Raw genomic sequence first — 18,826 nt, 5'->3', positions numbered from 1 at the left:
CTGAATAGTACTCGCCGTCCTTTGCCCCCACAAGAAACTGAAACTTTAATCCCATGTTGAGGTGAATAAGAGATTTTGTTTTAAGATAAAACCTCTGAAATCTCCTTCTGTCTGAGGTAAATGCTTCAGTACTCACACCAAATGCCTGGAATATCCATTCTCCTCAGGGAAAGCACATCAGGAAAAAACACACTCCAGAGAGGAGTCATCCCACAGAACAGAAGGGCCTGGTCTCTGTCAGAAAGCAGAGTGGTGTCCCATGCCTCTCTCCTTCTCATTAAATTGTAGCACAGCAAAATAATTCACTCTACCGAGCAGTAACAAAGCTCATTATCTTTGGCAAACAGACAAACTGCAGAACTGAAGGAAAAACAGATCCCAGAACTGCCTTACCCTGCCAGTGATGACAATTTATAGCAGTCAAGGACACCTACAGCCCCACTCAGAAAGCACAAATACACCACAGGAAGTTTATCAGAGCAAATATGAGAGGTAAAGGAAGTGTTCTGGAGACCAGTCGAGGTCAGCAAATGTGGTTAACAGGCAAGAGAGACTGGGCTGGGTAGGGACAAGATGAAGCATTAAGTTGACATGACAGGGTACCTTGAAGTCAGAGAGAGATGCCATCAGCTCATCCAGTTCTCGTGTAGCTGAAGAAGCAGAAATTCGGGTCTGCTGCTGACTGGCCGTGACACGCTGGGGGCTGCTCACCTCGCCCTGGCTCACAGTGATTGCAGGCCTGGCCAGGGGGAAAAATTAAAATAAAATTTTAAGAAGAGTGTGTTTAAACATGGGAGGGCACTCCTAGACTGAAGTCCCACTGTTCCCCCAAGTAAGCAGAGCATGAGGAATTTCATCAGCACAGCCCAACCTGGCCCAGCTTCCCCAGCACGTGCAGATCCTGCCTCACGTGTGCACACACATCCCATCCGCTAAGAAACAGATGATGCCTGAACATTCATTTTGTATTTGTGGTCAGCTGTAAATCTGAGCTTGAACAATCTACCTCTAATGGATGACTTATGCATTTTTCCATCCACAAGTAGATTACAAAGCACCAATACCCACCTGACTTCTGACCCTTTAGACAAAGCCCACCTTCCATCCATCATTGTCCTGCAGCAGCTGCCCCTACACTACAGTCACCATTCCCCCAGGAGCCCACCCCACCCCACCCAAGCCTGCAACCACCACAACATTACTCACACTGGACTTGGCACGGAGCTCTCCAGCTCATCCAGCAGGCTCTCCACGCTGGGACGCACATCTTCAATCCCACGGGCACCATTTCGCTTTGGCTTTTCTTTTGTTGGGGGTGCAGCCTTCCCTCCCCCTGAGCTGCTGTTCTCTGGGACAACATAGTGAGGGCCAGCCACGTTGGGCAGTGATGGGCTTCTGCCAGCCTCATCTGAAGAAAGAGGAGCAGAAAAGAGCCATTCAGAGACCCATTCCACACACACACATCTGCTAATCACAGGCTAGTACAAAACATTGTCCAGAAATCTTGTGGAACATCCATCTTTGAGGATATTAAAAACTTAACAGGGCAAGGGCCTGAACAACCTCTAACTTTGAAATTTTAATTAGAGGCAGTTTTGAAGTTGGTCTTGCTTTGAGAAGGGTGCTGCAGCTCAGACCTCAGGAGATCCCACCCTCACTAAATGAATCTTTGATTAAGGACTGGAGGGGTCTCCCTCACTAACGATGTTGGAAAGAAAAAGCAAGCTACTATTCTGAGAATCAAATTATCCACTCATACCACATGTCTTCCTATTCCTTACCTGCTGTGAAGCCACTGGCAGGGGTATGTTGAACAGCATTCAGTTCCAGAAGGAGTCTGTCCAGTTCTGAGAGGTTGCTGCCCAGAGAGGAGCTGGTCATTGTGGGAGATGGTTCCGCAGACTTCTGCTTGTTTGGGAAACTGAAGATAAAAGGGAAATGTGAAACTTCTGCATTAAGATACAGCAGAAGGATGGAGGGAAGCTCATTAGGTTCCCAAAGTTTACACATGTGTTGTGGTCTTTTCAGGCTGATGCTTTTAGCTCTGGGGGTAAAGAAGACACATGCTTTGTGACACGACTAAACACAGCCACTGCTATTCTTGTAAATTACAAAAACAGCATTGATGGACAGGGCCTCTGATTTTAGGACTACGTGCTGCCCAGCCCTGTAGGAAAGAGTTAACTGTCTGTAGATCCAAAATGCACAGAACAGCAGCAGAACCATTAGCTCATGTACGGGAAAATGACTTGTTTCTGCTGACACCACACCAAGCAGCAACCTCCTCCTCCCTGAGCAAGGGGATGCAGGGCTAGCACAGACTGGAGACAGAGGCAAAGCACAAGCCTCAGGTTAGTGGCAGAAACTGAGAAGCAGTAGGATATGTCATAGCCTCTTGCAACACTCAAGGTCTCCCCAAGTCCTCACACCTTTAATTTGGGGAACTCTAATTCAATTCATAAGAAAGTAACTCGGTATTATTTTCTACTGTGTTAAACATACATGCATGTATAAACCACTGGCTGTAATTACTGCTAGTCTTATATGGGTGATATCATTTACCACGCAGAACTGCAAACTGTTCCAAAGCAGAACTTCACCTCAATGCAGTGATTTTTATAGTGAATACACTGTAGTAACAGTCTTTCCATTGTCAATGGCAAGAACATTTTTTTCTCCTGGTTTTACAAATGAAGAAATAACTTTTAATGCTCTAGAGGTTCTTATTTTATCAAAAAGATATTTTCCAATCCAAAATGGGAACTTCTGCCTTGTGCACAGGACCACATCATGCTCAAAAAGTATCTAGCAGGTTAAGGACTCTGACACCTGTAACACCAGTGACAATTATGAATTCCATAACGGAAGTTATCCTTCTCTTCAGGTTGAAAAACAAGATCCACAACTGCAATCTGAGGAGAACACACTTCACGCCAAACCAACACACCAGCTACAATTCACACCAGAACCAAGCCATGGCAGACCCTTGTTCAAGAGGACTTAGGGCTCTAATTACCTTCATTTAATACTAATTGCATGAAGTCATCTGAAAAAAATTGCAATTACCATCTCCATTGGACCACCTCTGGCTAGGCTGCCCAGAGAGGAGCTGAGCTCTAACCAGAATTAGTTCTGGTTGGAAGCAACTTCCCGCTCAGCAGAAAGAGTTGGCGTGGTTAGATTATGACTCCAAAGAAACATCAGTCTCCAAAGCGTAAAAAGGATGAATTTCTGACAGCCTCTGCATCACTCATCCCTATGTCAGCAGAAAGGTCTGTCCTACTGTGCAGGCTACTCCTCCAGCATCTCAGACGGAGAGCAGCTGCCTTTGCAAGTGTGAACTTGTTATCTGTCAACCACCTACTGAGATGGAACTTTTAAGAAGCTTGAATTTACCTGAAAACTCAAGTCCCTGTACAACACTCCAGGCTACAAGTACTGAGTTCCCAGGGAAAAATAACCCTAAGGCCATCCACCCCCTGAAGAACTTTTGCGCTCTTCAGCAGGGGGGTGAATTTGTCACTTGCGTCTGGATCATATCCTTCACAACACAATCCAGATCCTGCTGTGTCTGATGGATCCTTAACCTCCTGCAGCTGAGCAAGCCCAAGGGCCAGGTCAAAGTTTGAAGCAAGTATGAAAGTTACAGTGGCATGTTACAAAAGAGGCAATCAAAACTGACACAAAGCAATATAACACACACGGAGAGCAGTGTTTGTTTCCACTTATAGAAGGCAGCTTGACCCTCAGCAAGCTCAAATTGTGAGTCAGGCTTATCTCTTAAAAGGGACAGGATACCTGTAGACGTGTTCCTCTTCACTGGCACGGGGACTAGGAGAGTTGAGCCCGTCTCTAGGAACGGAGGCACTGGAGCTTTTGGCACTAGAGCTGTATATAGGAGACTGGGACTGAGGCTGTGGAAACAAGATTTGCATTGGAAACAGAGAATACAAAACAAATATGTACACTACTGCATTACAAACCCATGCATTGACAAGGCAGAACAAAATAAATGATCTGCTCTTTAATCAAGCCAGTCTCCATCACATGAGCTACACCAGGAACAGTTTTCCCCTTACTTCAGACCTGCCTATGAGTCACAGCTTTGTGCGGGAAACCCCCAGTCTGCCTTCCACAGGCTCAAGACAGATGACTAACACTAATCTCATCACACCACCATTTTGTCAGCACAGTGACCATGGCTTTCAAATTCTTTTCTGCCATTTGCATCAACCAGTTAATTCTAATAAAAACTCCCAGCTCCCCCCTTTTCCCTGCTCCATAGCCAAATTCATCCTCATTTCTCCCTATTGCCTCCTCCTTACTTTGCTGAGAGATCCTGCACTTATGAAACAAGCACCCTTCCCAGCCACACCCCACTCACCTGCTGGTGGCCGTATCTGGGTGTGTTGGGCTGCCACTGCTCTGAGGGGTCGATCACGGTGCCATTCAGGGCGTCACTGGAAGGTGGTGGGGGCACCGGCGGTGGCACAGCAATCTCCTGGTACGTGTGGTTCCCAGTTGGGTAGGAGTAAGGAGTTTCCTCCGTGAGAAATACTGGGCGTTTGGAGATATGCGAGGTGGTTGATTCCAGGTCTGCCAGTAAGGCGTCTGCAGGAAAGCAAAAAAACCCAACACAATGGTGAAAACCTGGACTAGAGCTTTGTCTCTTTCTTCTCATTTAATGTATCTGTGTCAGAAGTTTTTTGGGAGGACTTTTCATTTTGGGTAATCTACCAAATGCCCTAAAAAACGCTACTGCTGCTCAGGAATGAACAAATTAATCAAACTTGTACTACAAAGAAAACACCAAAATGTAGCAAAGCAGCCAGAAAAGCTGTGTCAGTCTCAGATTTTTGCCTTAACTGGAAAAACACCCAACAACAGGAACCAGTAGTCTCACTGAACCCTGCAGAAGTGCAACCTAGGCAAGCCCGTCCAGAGATCTACTCCAACAGGATATTGACACAGACTAATTACAGGCCCCACATCATCACAGAGTCATTTACTGTGGCCGCAGGCACTGCTTTCTGCAGGAAACAAGATCTCAGGAGGTGTCTTCTGCAGAGTCAAAGGTAGTGGAAGAAGCATGAAACGTTCCAATCAGTCCATCAGGGAACCACAAGGATGTATTTCAGTTCTCCTGACAAAAACCCCTCTCAGTACATCATACAAACAGTTAACAAGTTTCCAGAGGCTGCCAGGTAAACGCCATTTCTTCTGGAAACAATTCTTAACTAGATGGGTGGAGACTGCTCACAAATTCCTCAAGAGAAGGAAAACCTCCACCAGCTAGAAACACTGTCACTCATGCCAGGCAGAGGACCCACATCACACACACATCTCAAAAATCTCACAGTCTCATCAGAGCTTAGGCACAAAACTGTATTCCCAGACTTCTGGATTTCTCCCTGCAAATGTATCCTCTGCCCATTCCCAACCCTCCATTCCTCTGGGGTGACTCAAAGGCAAATCCTGACCTGCTGGACGTTCCAGCCCGTGTGCCCATCCTGCAGAGCCCATTGCAGTTCCTGCAGGGGAAACTCCAGTGAGCGCCTGCAGGTCTGTGCTGCGCTCACTTTCCAAAGAAAGCCTCCCTGGCCACGTGCCCAGCTTTCCACTGGGGCAGCAGCACAGTGCACACCTCTGAGAGGCTGCTAGAGAGGAGTTCAGTGGAGACATCAGCACCCTCCATGTAACAGCACCAGGACACACTGGGCAGGTCCCTTTGGAGATATGGAATTCAGCCAGAAAACAGGAACATACTTCAGCAGCATTGGGAGGGGATATTGTGAACCCCCCTGGATCTCCCTTGCCCCTGCACAGACCCAGCTGTCCCCAGAGAGACTCAGCAGACTCCTTCTCCTGCACACAGCAGGTACCTGACACTCAGGTTTGGGCACAGGAGCTCAGCCTGAGTGTGGCCACCCTGCAGTGTCCCCCACCAGGTCACAAGGAGCTGGTGGCACCAGAATAGCAACCAAGCAACTGCTCACACTAATGGCTGCCCACAGCTCCCCAGGCAGCACCTGCCAGCCCTGAGCCACTTCCTGAGCACAGCACTCCACAGCAGCCAATGCACTTAGCAAGCCTTCAGGAAAATGTATTGGAAGAGGACACTATTATTGAATTACAAGATGAGGAAGGTGCTGCTTTTATATTCACTCTTTTCAAAAAAAACCAAAGCATCACAAAAGGAAAAATAAGCAGTCCTGCACTCAGAGAGCAGAATACAGCCATTAGCAAATTAAATGCTGTGTTAAATTATTTCTATACACCAAAGATGCTCCAAACCATTAAAGTCACAGGATCTGTCTTCCTAAAGGGACCAAAATATCCCAGAAGCAGATTCTCTGAAGGGAGACAAGTATTCCGCAGCTGGGGAAAAATGAACTGCATCTTCTTTTCAAGCAAAGGAACAGCTGGTGGATTGCAGAGTGAAAGGCACATACCTCCAGGGAACTGCCGATGAACCGCAATTCCTACAGTCAGGCAGGTCCTGTGACTGGAGGTTTCACGCACACCACCTCCCAGAGAAGTGCTTGCCTAGAAGGAGTGGTTTTTGCTTCTCCCCTCCAATGACAAAGGCAATTCAAACTCCACCAGGAAGTGAAAATCCCGTCAGGGTGTTGGGCTCCTCCGGCCCTGCAGAGGGGACGCAAACCATTTTTCCACCCTCCACCTCCAGCCCTCAGTGCAGGACCGGCAGCCGCAACCATCTCACCACAGACACTGCCCTGCTCGGCTCCTCTCTGTGCTGCTGATCCATGGGACAGACACCCATTGCCTTTTGCTGCTGGCACACACACAGTGAGCTCGGCTACACGCAATGATTCACTTTTACAGGTCTGCGGAAGCAGGGAGGTCTGGAAATGCCAGGAGCACTGAGCCCCATGGCTGTGAAGGAGTTAAGGTTAATGATTAACCGCCCCCATGCCCTCCCCCTTCCTGACTTGAGCAAACAAGGCAAAGCCGAGGAACGGAAAACGGAGGGAGGAGAAAAGGCCGGAGAGGAATTACTCGGGTTACTCAAACTAAACTCCAGCTTTACAACTGATATCGAAGCTGCTGCACGAAGGCACCACCCCAAGGCGGCGGGACAGGAAAGGCGCTCACACACCGGTTTCCCGATGCGAAAGGACTTCTCCCAGTGCTTGCTCGCCCCCAAATCCTGCAATCCCCTGTCCTCCCTTCCCTGCGCCCCCGCTCCTCCAACTCACAACCGTGACAGAGGGAAGGTCTTCCCCATTCGCGTCCCTCCCCGTCGCTGTTCCCGGATCCAATCTCATCAGCAACCACAGCTCCCTGAAACTCTGCTGAAATGGGAAATTGCGCCCGTTTAAAGGGCCCAACAGCAGCAGCAGAACGTCCCGGGCGAGGGCAGGGTGAGAGGGGCAGCGGCACCGTCCCACCCCACGGACATCACCCTGCCAGAGGGAAGCGACTCCCCGGTCCACGGGCACGGGCTGCAGGTCGCCCCCCTGGAGGTCAGCCCAAGGAGCTCCAGAGCCTGACTTGAGGCTATTATTCAAAGCCCAACCAAAAATTAACCAAAGGGATTAACATTTTGTTTTCCATTAAGCACTTCATCCCAAGAGGTCCCAAAGCACCGTGCATTCATTTAGGATTTGTACAACTACCAGAAGACAATATGAGATAAGAGATGATGGGAAAGAATGGAGTTTTATTAAGAGAAAAAGATGCATCACTCTCTCTTTTGCAAAAGGGACCAGCATCTGTAACCTGATGAACTGTGACAGGGATGCTGTGCTTGTGTTGCACCTCTCGTCACACACTGAGTTCACAACAGTGATTGCTCCTTAAATGGAATATTAAATGCTTAAATAGAAATATTAAAGTCTCGATCGATTTACTGGGTAATGAAGTGTTCCAGCCCAAGGTGACCCCTGAGGGACAGTGCTGCAGGACGTGTGAATCAGCCCGTAGGAAGCAGCTGACTGTGCCAACACAAGGCAGTGACTCGGGCCAGTGCCCACCGGCACCATCCATCAGAGGGCACCACCAACACCTCACAGGGACAGCGACGAAACCCACGGCAGTGCCCAGCCTGGCAGTGCCTCCACCTCACCTGCTCAGCCCCGCAAGAGCCGGGAGCCTGTCCCTGTTTCAGGCACACAGGAACTCCCGGCGGTGCCACGTGTGCTGCACCTCCCCACGGAGAGGCGAATTTCACAGCAGCCACCGCCCAGAACTCCGGAAACAGCCACACACACTGACCTCACCACAGCCCCAAATACTCTCTGGAGCACCACGGACACAGCTCTAGGAGACACAACCTCCCAAGGACGAAGATCATACATTTAGTTATCTCAAGAGAATAGATTTAACCATTTTGTAGCAGTAAAGTAAACCAGACATAGTTATAATGGACCTTCAAACCACTGCGCCTCCCGAGGATCACCCCTCTCTCCACTCTCACTAAAACAAGCCACTAACAGAACCCACAGACAAAATGTCAACTCAGAGACGTGCACGGAGCAGAATCACTCCAGTTTCCAAAGACTCGGTAGGGGTCAGCTATCTATGGGCTGTGCATATAGAAATCTGTATTTTCCACTCTATTCACAGAGTGCTTCTCAGGAGGGTGCAAAAGGGACACCTGCTGGAACACCACCAACCTGGACACTCCTGCTTATCATGGCTACTCTGGAGCAGTTACATAGCCAAGAAAGCTCTAAATCCCTGTGCACTGCAGCACAGGGCACCTCAGCATAAGCACAGCTGGTCCACCACAGGCTCAGGTAACCTGGCCAACCACCTGGCCAACCCAAAAATTACACACTCGATTGAAAAAATCACATTTAGTCCTGAGGGCTACTCAAACCACATCCTCTCCATATGGGAGGACATTGCTGTTTGCATTCAGGTGGGTTTTCTACAAAGATTTTCCTGTGGAGGAGGGACAGTTAAAGAATGATGCCACATCAGACACCTTTACGCTAAAAAGCACTCCAAGACACCTGGAGGTCCAGGGACATTAGTTTGCTCCTCTCTCCCTTTCCTCACTTTTGCCAAAGATCATTATTAACTAAGAGGTCCTTGGGATTCTGGTCTACAAATCCTCCACACCTCTCTGCACATCAGTTAGGTATGTACAAGCAGCTCTTTAATACCAACTGCTTTGCTTCAAGGTAATTCCCAGCAAAAGCAAAGCTCTGCTGGTCATTTCAACAGCTCAGGACAAGAACTCTCATGCTGATGTCCAATGCATTGAACCACTCACAAAACATCCCTTCTACCACCAAAGCAGCAAGGTAGAAGAGCAGGACAAATGCTTAGGCTGAGCCCCATTTACCAGTTCAAGCTGCACTGAAAATTCCAAGTTCTACAGTGCACATTCCTGTGCTATCTCCCCAGCCCACAGCTCCGTGGGCCCAGAGGATCTCAGGCATTCCAGGGGCTCCGGGGCAGGCTCCTTCGCATCGCTGCGTGTCAGCACTCGCTGCCTGCAGACGCAGCATCCTGCAGCACAACGGCCTCTGAGCAGCCAGGGGCACATTCTTCAGCTTCCCACAGCCCAGCTCTGTCTGACACAGAGCAGCAACACCAGCCCAGAGAGCACAGCACTGCTCTACAGTCTGCAGCAGCAATGGGGAACACCAGGGCCCCTTTGTACTGATGCACACATCAACACCCCTTTCTAGGAATTTGAGCTGGACTCAACCCCTTTAAATAGGTAAAGTGAAGTTACTAAAAAGAAAAATATATATTTATATGTATTTAGATGTATCTTCCCATGCATATCAAAGCATACTTTGTTCACTTCCCCTTTCCTGTGCATTTCAAAAATGCTCTTGGATTAAGGTGACACAGTGAAGCAGAGCACATCATGGATTAATTCTGAAAAAACCTACACGACAAGGCATCGACAAATTCACATTTGCCAACCGACATCAAGCAGCTTTTCAATGCTAATTCTTCCTCAAGCAGTAAATAATTTTCCACTATTCATAAGCGGTTTAGAATTTATCTTTTCCTTTTTTTTTTAATGAGGCAATTTAGAGAAATCTAAATTTGCTTTCCTCTGGAGAAAGGATTTCCATATGCAGTTCATCTCCTCAACAACTGAGGATTATTAAGCCATGCTGACACAGCAAATCACAGCATTATCAAGACAGTGAGTAGATCAAAAGGATGGTGGTCAATTTTCTTCCACATCTCATCTACTGCTGGGGAGGAAATGGAAGCATAACTGAAGAAAGATACTTCAAATGCCTCAGATATCAGCCTTTCATTTTCAACAGCTGAAAGCCACATCTACACATGTATCAAACCACACACTGCCTGTAGCTGTGCTTCTTGCATGAGACATCTGGAAAGTGAGTAGCACTGGAGACAGGATTCCTCACCCAGCCAGCACACAGCAAATGCATTCAGCCACAGAGTCCCATCTCCCCCAGCATCTCTGATGCCACATGTCCCTGGCAGCCCAGACACAGCACGCTGGGGAATCAGGATGAGATATCTGAGGACAAACTACAGAATTTCTTCTGCTGCAGCTGCACAGAACAGGTATCTGCACCTCCCTATTTCCCCCCTGCCTCTATTTATCGAATAAGTGCTGCAAGTTTTCCTGGTTTAAGCAGAAGATTCCTAGGGGACTGGCAAATAGAAATAAAAATGAAGATACCCCTAAGGGCAGCTCTCAGTGAGATGAACTTTATATGCTAACCATGTCTCACTTGGCATCAGACAAACTGCAGACCTCTCACTGGCAGAATCACACACCATTCTCCAGCCCTTTTTTCTTAATACCTCTAAGATGCTGAATTCAAATCCTTGATTTTTGCTGTCCCCTGAGAGAGTGAGGGGAAATGAATTGCATTTCCAGAACTGCAGTTTGAGCCTGCAGCCTCATCTGAGACACCTCTTTGAAAAACCCCTGAAGGCAAACCTTAAAAATCTCATTAGGTTCAAATAAGTCTTCTCCCCAGCACCTCCAGGAGTAAATGCAGCTCCAGTTCACATAGAGGGAGACAGCTTAAGGCAGTAACCCAATCCCTGGCATGACAGTTTTACCTTATGAGTAACTGCCGAGGAATGGGGAGCCTGGGTATATTTATCCTATTAAACAGCCTTTCAAAAGAAATATTTGCAGTGCTCTACAGGACCTGCATCAAGAACACTTGCTGGAGCCTTGCTAGGACTTCTCACTGCCCTGGAGTTTGACTGCAGAAGGTGTGGGGAGCCCCAGACACTGATGGCAGGAATTCCCATTTTGATTTTTCTCAGCAAAATGGAAGAGCCTTATCAGAAATAGGAAAATCATGAACAGGTAAAGGCAAACATTGACTTCCAGGTAAAAGACATTTATTAACAGGTTCCAATCAATGCCTTTAAATGCAAAAATATCAGAGACTACAAAAGCAATAAAATACAAAGACTACATTCAAAATGAGACCTTAAAAACTCAAAGTGCAATTATATGCTCTTAAAATCCTCACGTTCTCCAGCTCACATACATAGAAAGCATGTAAAATAGTTTGGCTTACTGTCTAAGACATTTTGAGATGACACCTAAAAGTTTTCCAAAATTTAATCAATATGTCAAGATGGTGGTTAGAACACAGGATACATAAAAGTGCTCAGCTTTCTTGTGAAGCAGGGGAAGATTGTTATTTAAGATACACAAAACTTCAAGTCACAAAAGGTAAGTAATTTTCCAGACCTAACAACTGCTGGAGTATCAGTACAGAGCAGCCACTGGGATTTTTACTTCACATTGCCCAGACCTGCTTACAGAAAGTTCAGATTGCATGGTCAGTAAAATCACTCAGCTCCCTCCTTAATGTACAAATGTTTAAAGCCTTGTGCTTTCTCATATCAAGGTATTGGTGCAAGTCATGTCTTGTGTCACTGCTTAACAAAAGGAATGTCCAAACTAATATTAATATGTGGCACAGTAAATTACAGTAAAGACAATAGCCATTAAAATTTTGAAGCTTCTCTCTACTTTCAGATCAAAATTGCCCCTTGAAATTAGCAAAACTTTGCATTTGTAGCACTGATTCACAAATTTGTGTGGGTGCTCCCAAAAAGTAAAGGCAACCTCCCAGCTGCAGTTGCTTCTGGCTAGCCCAGGCTGCAGAGACAAACTGAGCAAGGACTCATCCTGTGACAGCCAGAACTGCTGCTGGAATCAGGTGGTGGCAGCCACCCTGAATCCTCTCTGTGCCAGAACTGGAGCACTGACAGCCAAACCAGTGAGCCTTGCCCAGTACAGCAGCACATGCACCCAGCTCTGACCACTATCAGCAAATGTCTAAACAAAGACAAGACACTGCAGTGTGAGATGTGGTCTGCACGAGCAGCTGCAGCAAGAACTGTGGCTTCCTTTCCCAACCACTGAGACCCAAGCTGGAGAGTTTATACCAGAGCTTGTGGCCAACTAACTGGTCACAACTAACAGGCACTAGTACCACCCCAAGCCTGGGGCTGGTAAAAGGGTGTGCAAATACAGCCTGTGTGAAGTGATTTCAGGAACTATTTATCAGTAACTACTCACTGCACTTCTGTGGATGGACTGCAAACCCCTGGAGTGCTCTGGCTGTAGCTCCAGCAGAGCTGACACCATCACACACAGCCAGTGTAAGGGGAAGGCCCAGGGATCCTCCCTTCCCCAGCATGCAAACCCAGGCTGCTCCTGGAACTTGGCCTGCTGATCACCCCTTTCTAAACTAATTCAACTTACTAATCCAATAAAAGTTTGCTGAGGTGTTGGTTTCAGTTTTTTAGATAAACTCAATAGGTTTCTTGGAAGTAGAGCTCCAACCACCCTATGACTTAAGCAGCTTTTAGAAAATATATTAAAAAGACCAGTGGCAGAATTGAGCTCTTGTTCAAGTAAATGAATAAAATTTCTGCTTTAAATGGAAATGTTCTACTTTCAAAACTTAGGCCAGAACACAAATTGTAAATCCAGCCCATCCTGCCATTAGTTGGAAGAAATTACCTACCCTCCTGTCAGATTCCTGTAATTCATCTGCAGCTCAGATGCAGACCAGAAGAAAAGGCAGCCTGAAAAGGTGCAGCCAGCAGACAGCTCAAACTGAAACACTCCTTATTCTGGAGACATCCCTGACCATTACCTGCCACCTCCACCCAAACCAACACTGACATTTTATTTTGGCTTTTCAGCCCCAGGATTGCGACATGGCTCAGTCCCTAGGGCTACACATGCTCTGCACCCACTGATGCCTCATTTGTGCTGCTGAGCTGAAGAGTGAGCTTTTGACAGACTCCTGACCATAAAAGTGAAGATAAGCCAACTCTGTATGCTACAAAAACCCAACAGAAGCCATCATGTGAGCTCAGAGCTTCCACCAGATCCCTCAGATGGGCAGGAGGGCTATTTGTGTGTGGGTCTGCTGAAAAACCATTAACGTCACCACTAGATCCTTCCTGCCTCCACCATGTTCTTGCAAACAAATGCATTTCTGTGACGCCCAGAGCTGCAGCAGTCTGTCTGTCTGTCTGTCTGCAGGGTGAGGCTGCTGGAGCACTGGGCAGCATCACGTGGAGTCAGCAGGTTCCTGTGTAGCCCAGCAGCTGCAGGGTTCTCAAGGGCACAAGGACACTGCAGGAGAACCAGCTGACCAGTCTGTAGCTTGATACCAGCAGTCCCTGGGAGTCACAGCCCCATTCCTTGAGGGAGCACCTCAGATCCACCTCTTGACATCTTGGATGCAACAGGCTGGGAAATCCTTTGGCTGCTGGCTCTGTTCACATCACCAAGCTGGCAGGGAGGTAACCTAATCTTAACTAGTTCCACAGGGCATGGGATCACCAGCTCAGCATGCTGGCTGAAAGACACCACAAGTGCTTAAAGATTGAGTCAGCACAGTTTCCTGGATGAAATAACAAATTCACAGCACTCCCTGCCTACAGTCCAGGCTGTGTGAAGGAACCACAAATGATTTTCCCATAGGACCAGAATTTTTCCACTTAGCTCTCTGAACACTAGACTCCAGCTTAAACTGAGCGAGAGAAATGAACCACCACCTACAAAAGAGAAACACACAGTTATTCTGCCTTTCTCCAACTTCCTGATCAAAACTTCCATCCCCTTTCCACGGTCTCAGAACAGTTCATTAGATGGCTGAGATAATGGAAGTCCCACAAGGTACATAACTGCTTTTGTGGTCAGAGATAAATATTCTTCAATATGTCACAAATGTGCTGAGCATCCTCACACTGAGAGTGATTTGTACTTGAAGTCCCTTCTCCTATCAGAAGGGAAAACGCTCCAGAGAAACAAAATATGGTTTGAATATGTTTTTTTGGTTTTCGGACAAAAAGCTGCTAAAACCAAGTGTGGCCTTTTGAAGTTCTTCAAATTAACCTCAGCTGTCCACTCCACTGCCTTGCCTATCACATTCAAAAGCTGGCAACAGAAACACCAGGAAGAACAAACCCTTACTGGCACTGAAGATCCGAGGATAGCATAGAGGACAGTGACTTTCAGAGGCTGCTCCCTCCCAAGGGTGTGTCCTTCCATTTATTTCTCATTTCCAGAAGTGCTAGATCAGGGAGTGGGAAGGGAGGGAAGGGTTATTTCCTGCCACATACAGCATCTTCTTTTTTATAACATGATTTTCTCCACACCTGAAGTGGAAAGAGACATCTTATATTTACTTCCCTCTGTTTATAGTGGTGAGCAGCAAACAGCTCATACCAATAAAAAACACCTTATGCTAAGAGTGGCTGCCGAAAACTGAATTAATGTTCCATGTTCCCTACCAAACAAATAAATATTTTCAGTTTCACAGCTACCAAAGGCTCCTGAGAACACCAGATCCAGCTACACAAGCCTTGAATGCCTCCAGATTCATGGCTGTGTGAAGCTAAGATAGAAAATAATCCTTTGTGTGGTTCCTTTCTACCTAGATTCACTGGGCTGGCAGAGTCCTGAATAACAGGAAACCATTTTCAAAGCTGGGTAAGCACAAAAAATTCTTCCACTGCTCCATGAACAATCTTCAGGAGAATGAGGAAAAGTTTGTCAAGGGTTTGTACATCACAGCTGTGGCACATCCTGTGACACAGTGTGTGCAAAAGCTGATCTGACCTCAGGGTTTCCACAATGCTGAAGAGCAAAGCTGGCCTCTGCTTCACTGGACAGAGAAGTTGGAGATTGCACAAGAGAAGGATCACAAGGTGATATGTAAAATTTACCAGCCTTCCCCAGTACTCCAGCTCCTGGCCTCGGGATTCAGACTGTTGGATTTCAGTACCGCTGTCCTCAGATGATGTTCCCACCCACAAGCTACAGCACTTACCACATGGAAGCTTTTCAGTCACAGCTGTCAATCTCCACATATTCCATTTTGTATTGATAGAACTAACTGGCTGTGGCCTGCAGCAACTGCAGGCAGTAAAGTCTGCAGCCACTGCATCTGAATCCCAACAAGGCTCACAAATCAGAATCCTCACCCTAACATTCACACTCCCTTGACAGCACAAAAGAAATGTACCTTTCAGAAATGGAGAACTGAGATGCAGCCCTGAACAGCTCAACATAACATGGCAAGTCCATATTATATCAGAATAGAAAGCAAATCTGACTCCCAGGCCTGTACTAAAAATATTTAAGTTGGAATTTCTCAGCCTGAATCTGCAGTCTGCTATGAGCTCCACGTGCCACCAAGTCTCTTGTCAGAATCCTCTCCTTTTGGAAGCAAAGTGACTGGTGTTCAACAGGCAGTTATACCTAGTCCTGTAAAAGATCACAAGGAACAACTATCTGCACAAATTAGAGAGTCTCCATTTCTGTCCCTGTGTGTCAGCTGTGAAACTGGAAACAGCTTTGGACTCCAAGAAGAGCAAGTACAGCCTCACACAGTCTTCTCCTGGAGTGGCTCTTCTTGTGCAAGATCTATTTCTGATCTCTGCCTGACAGCAAACACATCCTCGGGCATTTCCAGGAAGTCCCAGACAAAGGCAGCAGCAAATGGCCAATCCTGACCCAACAGTCTCTGGGAGGGAGGTGAGTTGGCTCAGACTAAAGCCAGGGACATTGCTCTGTACAAACAGGAATGAAACGGCATCCTGGCCAGTTTGGTGGGAGGAACAGACTGGAGGGAGTGTAAACATTTTACACAAACAACTAAGCAGTTAGCACCTCACTACTGACCTGGGCTGGATTTTAGCCAACATTCTAGATGGGGAAAAAAACTTATTAAACCTAAAACCACGAGTAACCAATACAGTGTCTTTTTTAGTCCTTTATTTATCCTTACACATGCAAAATATTAAGTTAACCCTTCTTGTGCATGTCATAAGAATTTTCATTTGCTGCTGGCTTCTCTCAAAGCTTCTAGAAGTCCAACAGGATCTGCTCTCCTCTGCCAAAACAAAACAAAAAAAATTACGAACGCCAAACAAGCAGCCACTGAACTGACCCCTCAGGGAAAATTTCCAGGGCCAAGGCCTCTGGACAAAATACCAACTCCCTTGTATTCCTACAGGAAGAGGGGCTCAGCCAAGCCAGCTATCTGAGGAACCAGACCCTTCCTGCTAGACCAGCATGCAGCTATTCCACAAGCACCAGGTCAAAACACAGAGCTGCCATTCTACAAACATCTGACAAATCTGGTACAAAGGAGATCTCCACTGGACAAAAGAGTCCAAGGATGGGAATAGAACCAGCAGGAAACAAGACACTGGATTTTAAACCACAGCTCTGGTAACAAAAGCTCAAGGCTTGAATGCAGAGGTGTGCAGCACCCAGCTACAACAATCAATCCTTTACATGCCCATGCATGCCCACTGAAAAGAGGGTAGACAAGGGCATTTTTTAAGCCCTGTGTTGGTATTTGGTTGAAATTTGTACAACTGAAAGCTGTCATAAAAAGCACTGGAGTTACAACACATGCTGATCCAGGACTGGATCACTCTTCCAAGCAGCTTCTAAGCAGTAGCTTAGTGTGAAATCAACAGTGGCAAATCACAACATTGTGAACACACAGCAGTGGTCTCCACGTCTCTGGGCAGCAGCAATCCTGGTGTGCTTGCGCTCCAGAGCCCTCAGGTGGAAATCAGAAGGGCGTGGATTTGACCTCTCAAGGGGATTCCTCACAACAGCTGTAAAACACTTGTCAGCTTGGAGATCATAATTCTAACTCATCCAGGAAAGGAAAACATGTTACATCAGGGTTTACAGGAGCACAGGAGCTCCACTGGACAGTGAGCACCCTGGAGTGAAGGATACAGTTTCATAAGATGCAGAAAGGCGAATTAACAGCTCACCACTGCCAAAAATGGAGAGGTTTTACTCCCTTTCCAGACATGTGCTGCTGCCACTTACTTGTGCAGGCTCTGGCTCTCACAAGACCCCTCTGTGAACCAGTCCAACAGGATATACACCCAGTGGGAAAAAGCTGACTGTCTCCTTTTGGGTCAGGGAAGAGATGAGCACAGCAGTCAGCAGGAAGGGATATGTCAAACAGTCAGACAACACAGAAGGAGAAAGGCTAAGTAAAAGTAAAGCCCTCTCCCCCTTCAGCAGCAGCACCACCACCACCTCAGACACCGCAGCAGCACACAGGTACCACCCAGCCAGGAACAACATTGCTAAGGATCCCTGTGATCCTCTCCATCTGCTTATGTAAAAATGGGTTTGGACACAGTCGCAGACAAAATACTGTCAGAGCTTGCACATTCCAAGTTAATTATCTGCCTTTTTAAAAGTAACAGAAACAGGAAAGCATGTGGACCCTATTACCAATAAAGGGAAGAGTAAGATTTGAATGGTTATGCAATAATGGACATGGAACTTGAGGGGAAAAAAACAGCATCTTTTAAGCTGTGGGAATCCTATCCAAGCAGCATAAACAGATCTGAATATAGACCCATCTAGGCAAAGTGCCAGTTACAAAATTTGAGACACACATAAAGATGATGAAATAAAGGACTGAAATACTAGTGTAAATTCTGAATTCATTAAAAGAATTCTGAATTCATTAGAAGCATTAGAAGAACCAATTCTGCCAATGAGATGTAGAGTGCTCTGGCTACCAGTAGAAGGAGGATTCCAGTAATAAAGTACGGGGACACTAAAGAGACTCTGTAATCATATCCATATTTAGTACAGTCTTATTGAGGCATTCCTATCCTGAAGGCTCTTAAATGGGATATCAGAATGCAGACTTGACAGATTTTAGACCTTGAAACACATACTTTTCATTAGCTTCAGCAACTTCCCATCCAGTAAGTAACAAGCATAGCTCCCAAAAGCATAAATGCAAAGAATATTCAACAAATGCAAATCCACCCTTAAAAAACCAAGGTATCTCAAGATGTAAAAGTCTGTGTCAATAAGGAGATACAGAGTCCCAGCAAATCTCACCCAGATAAAAAGTTAGTATATTGAAATATAAATAAAGACTTGTTGGCTTGACCTGCCAACCACTCTGAAGTGGATTGTTTCCCTTTTTTTAAAATGGGAACTTGAGTCAAATGTGGTTTAACTGGCTTGTTAAAAATCTAATTATTAAGGAAGTACTCTCAAAATGGTGGATGTTTCTTTTAAAAAGTTTTCATTTCTGCAAAGGTTCTCTGCAGCAGGGTGGGAGCAGACTTTGAAGCAACACTGAAATCTTTGTAAGCCAAGAAGTGTAAGTCATCATCAAAAACTGACTTTACACAAAGCGCTGCCAAAAGCACAATGTAAACTCACAGAACAGGGCAGGGGGAAATGACAACAAAATATTTCACATTTTTCAGTCCTGTGAATGTTGGTACTACTTATAACTATAATAGGTAGAAAGTTTTAAAATGAAGCTTTCCGTCTGATGAGCACTGCACT

The 18,826-nt window shown here is 46.4% G+C and overlaps 1 protein-coding gene across 1 annotated transcript in view; it reads right to left on the bottom strand.

Annotated features, from left to right (window-relative positions):
• Positions 1-18,826, bottom strand: part of PXN (paxillin) — a 45,009-nt gene that overhangs the window by 16,478 nt on the left and 9,705 nt on the right. The window contains exons 2-6 of the mRNA XM_030958799.1: positions 4,385-4,611; positions 3,799-3,914; positions 1,782-1,921; positions 1,207-1,408; positions 604-739 (exon numbers count right to left, since the gene is read on the bottom strand). Coding sequence (XP_030814659.1) covers positions 604-739; positions 1,207-1,408; positions 1,782-1,921; positions 3,799-3,914; positions 4,385-4,611 — 821 coding nt within the window. The remainder of the gene's footprint in view (positions 1-603; positions 740-1,206; positions 1,409-1,781; positions 1,922-3,798; positions 3,915-4,384; positions 4,612-18,826) is intronic.

This window comes from Camarhynchus parvulus, chromosome 15 (assembly GCF_901933205.1).
Source record: "Camarhynchus parvulus chromosome 15, STF_HiC, whole genome shotgun sequence".
In the NCBI taxonomy this organism is placed as follows: Eukaryota; Metazoa; Chordata; class Aves; order Passeriformes; family Thraupidae; genus Camarhynchus; species Camarhynchus parvulus.
Note: the sequence above shows the minus strand (reverse complement) of the source record. Positions and strands in the feature narration are given on the sequence as shown.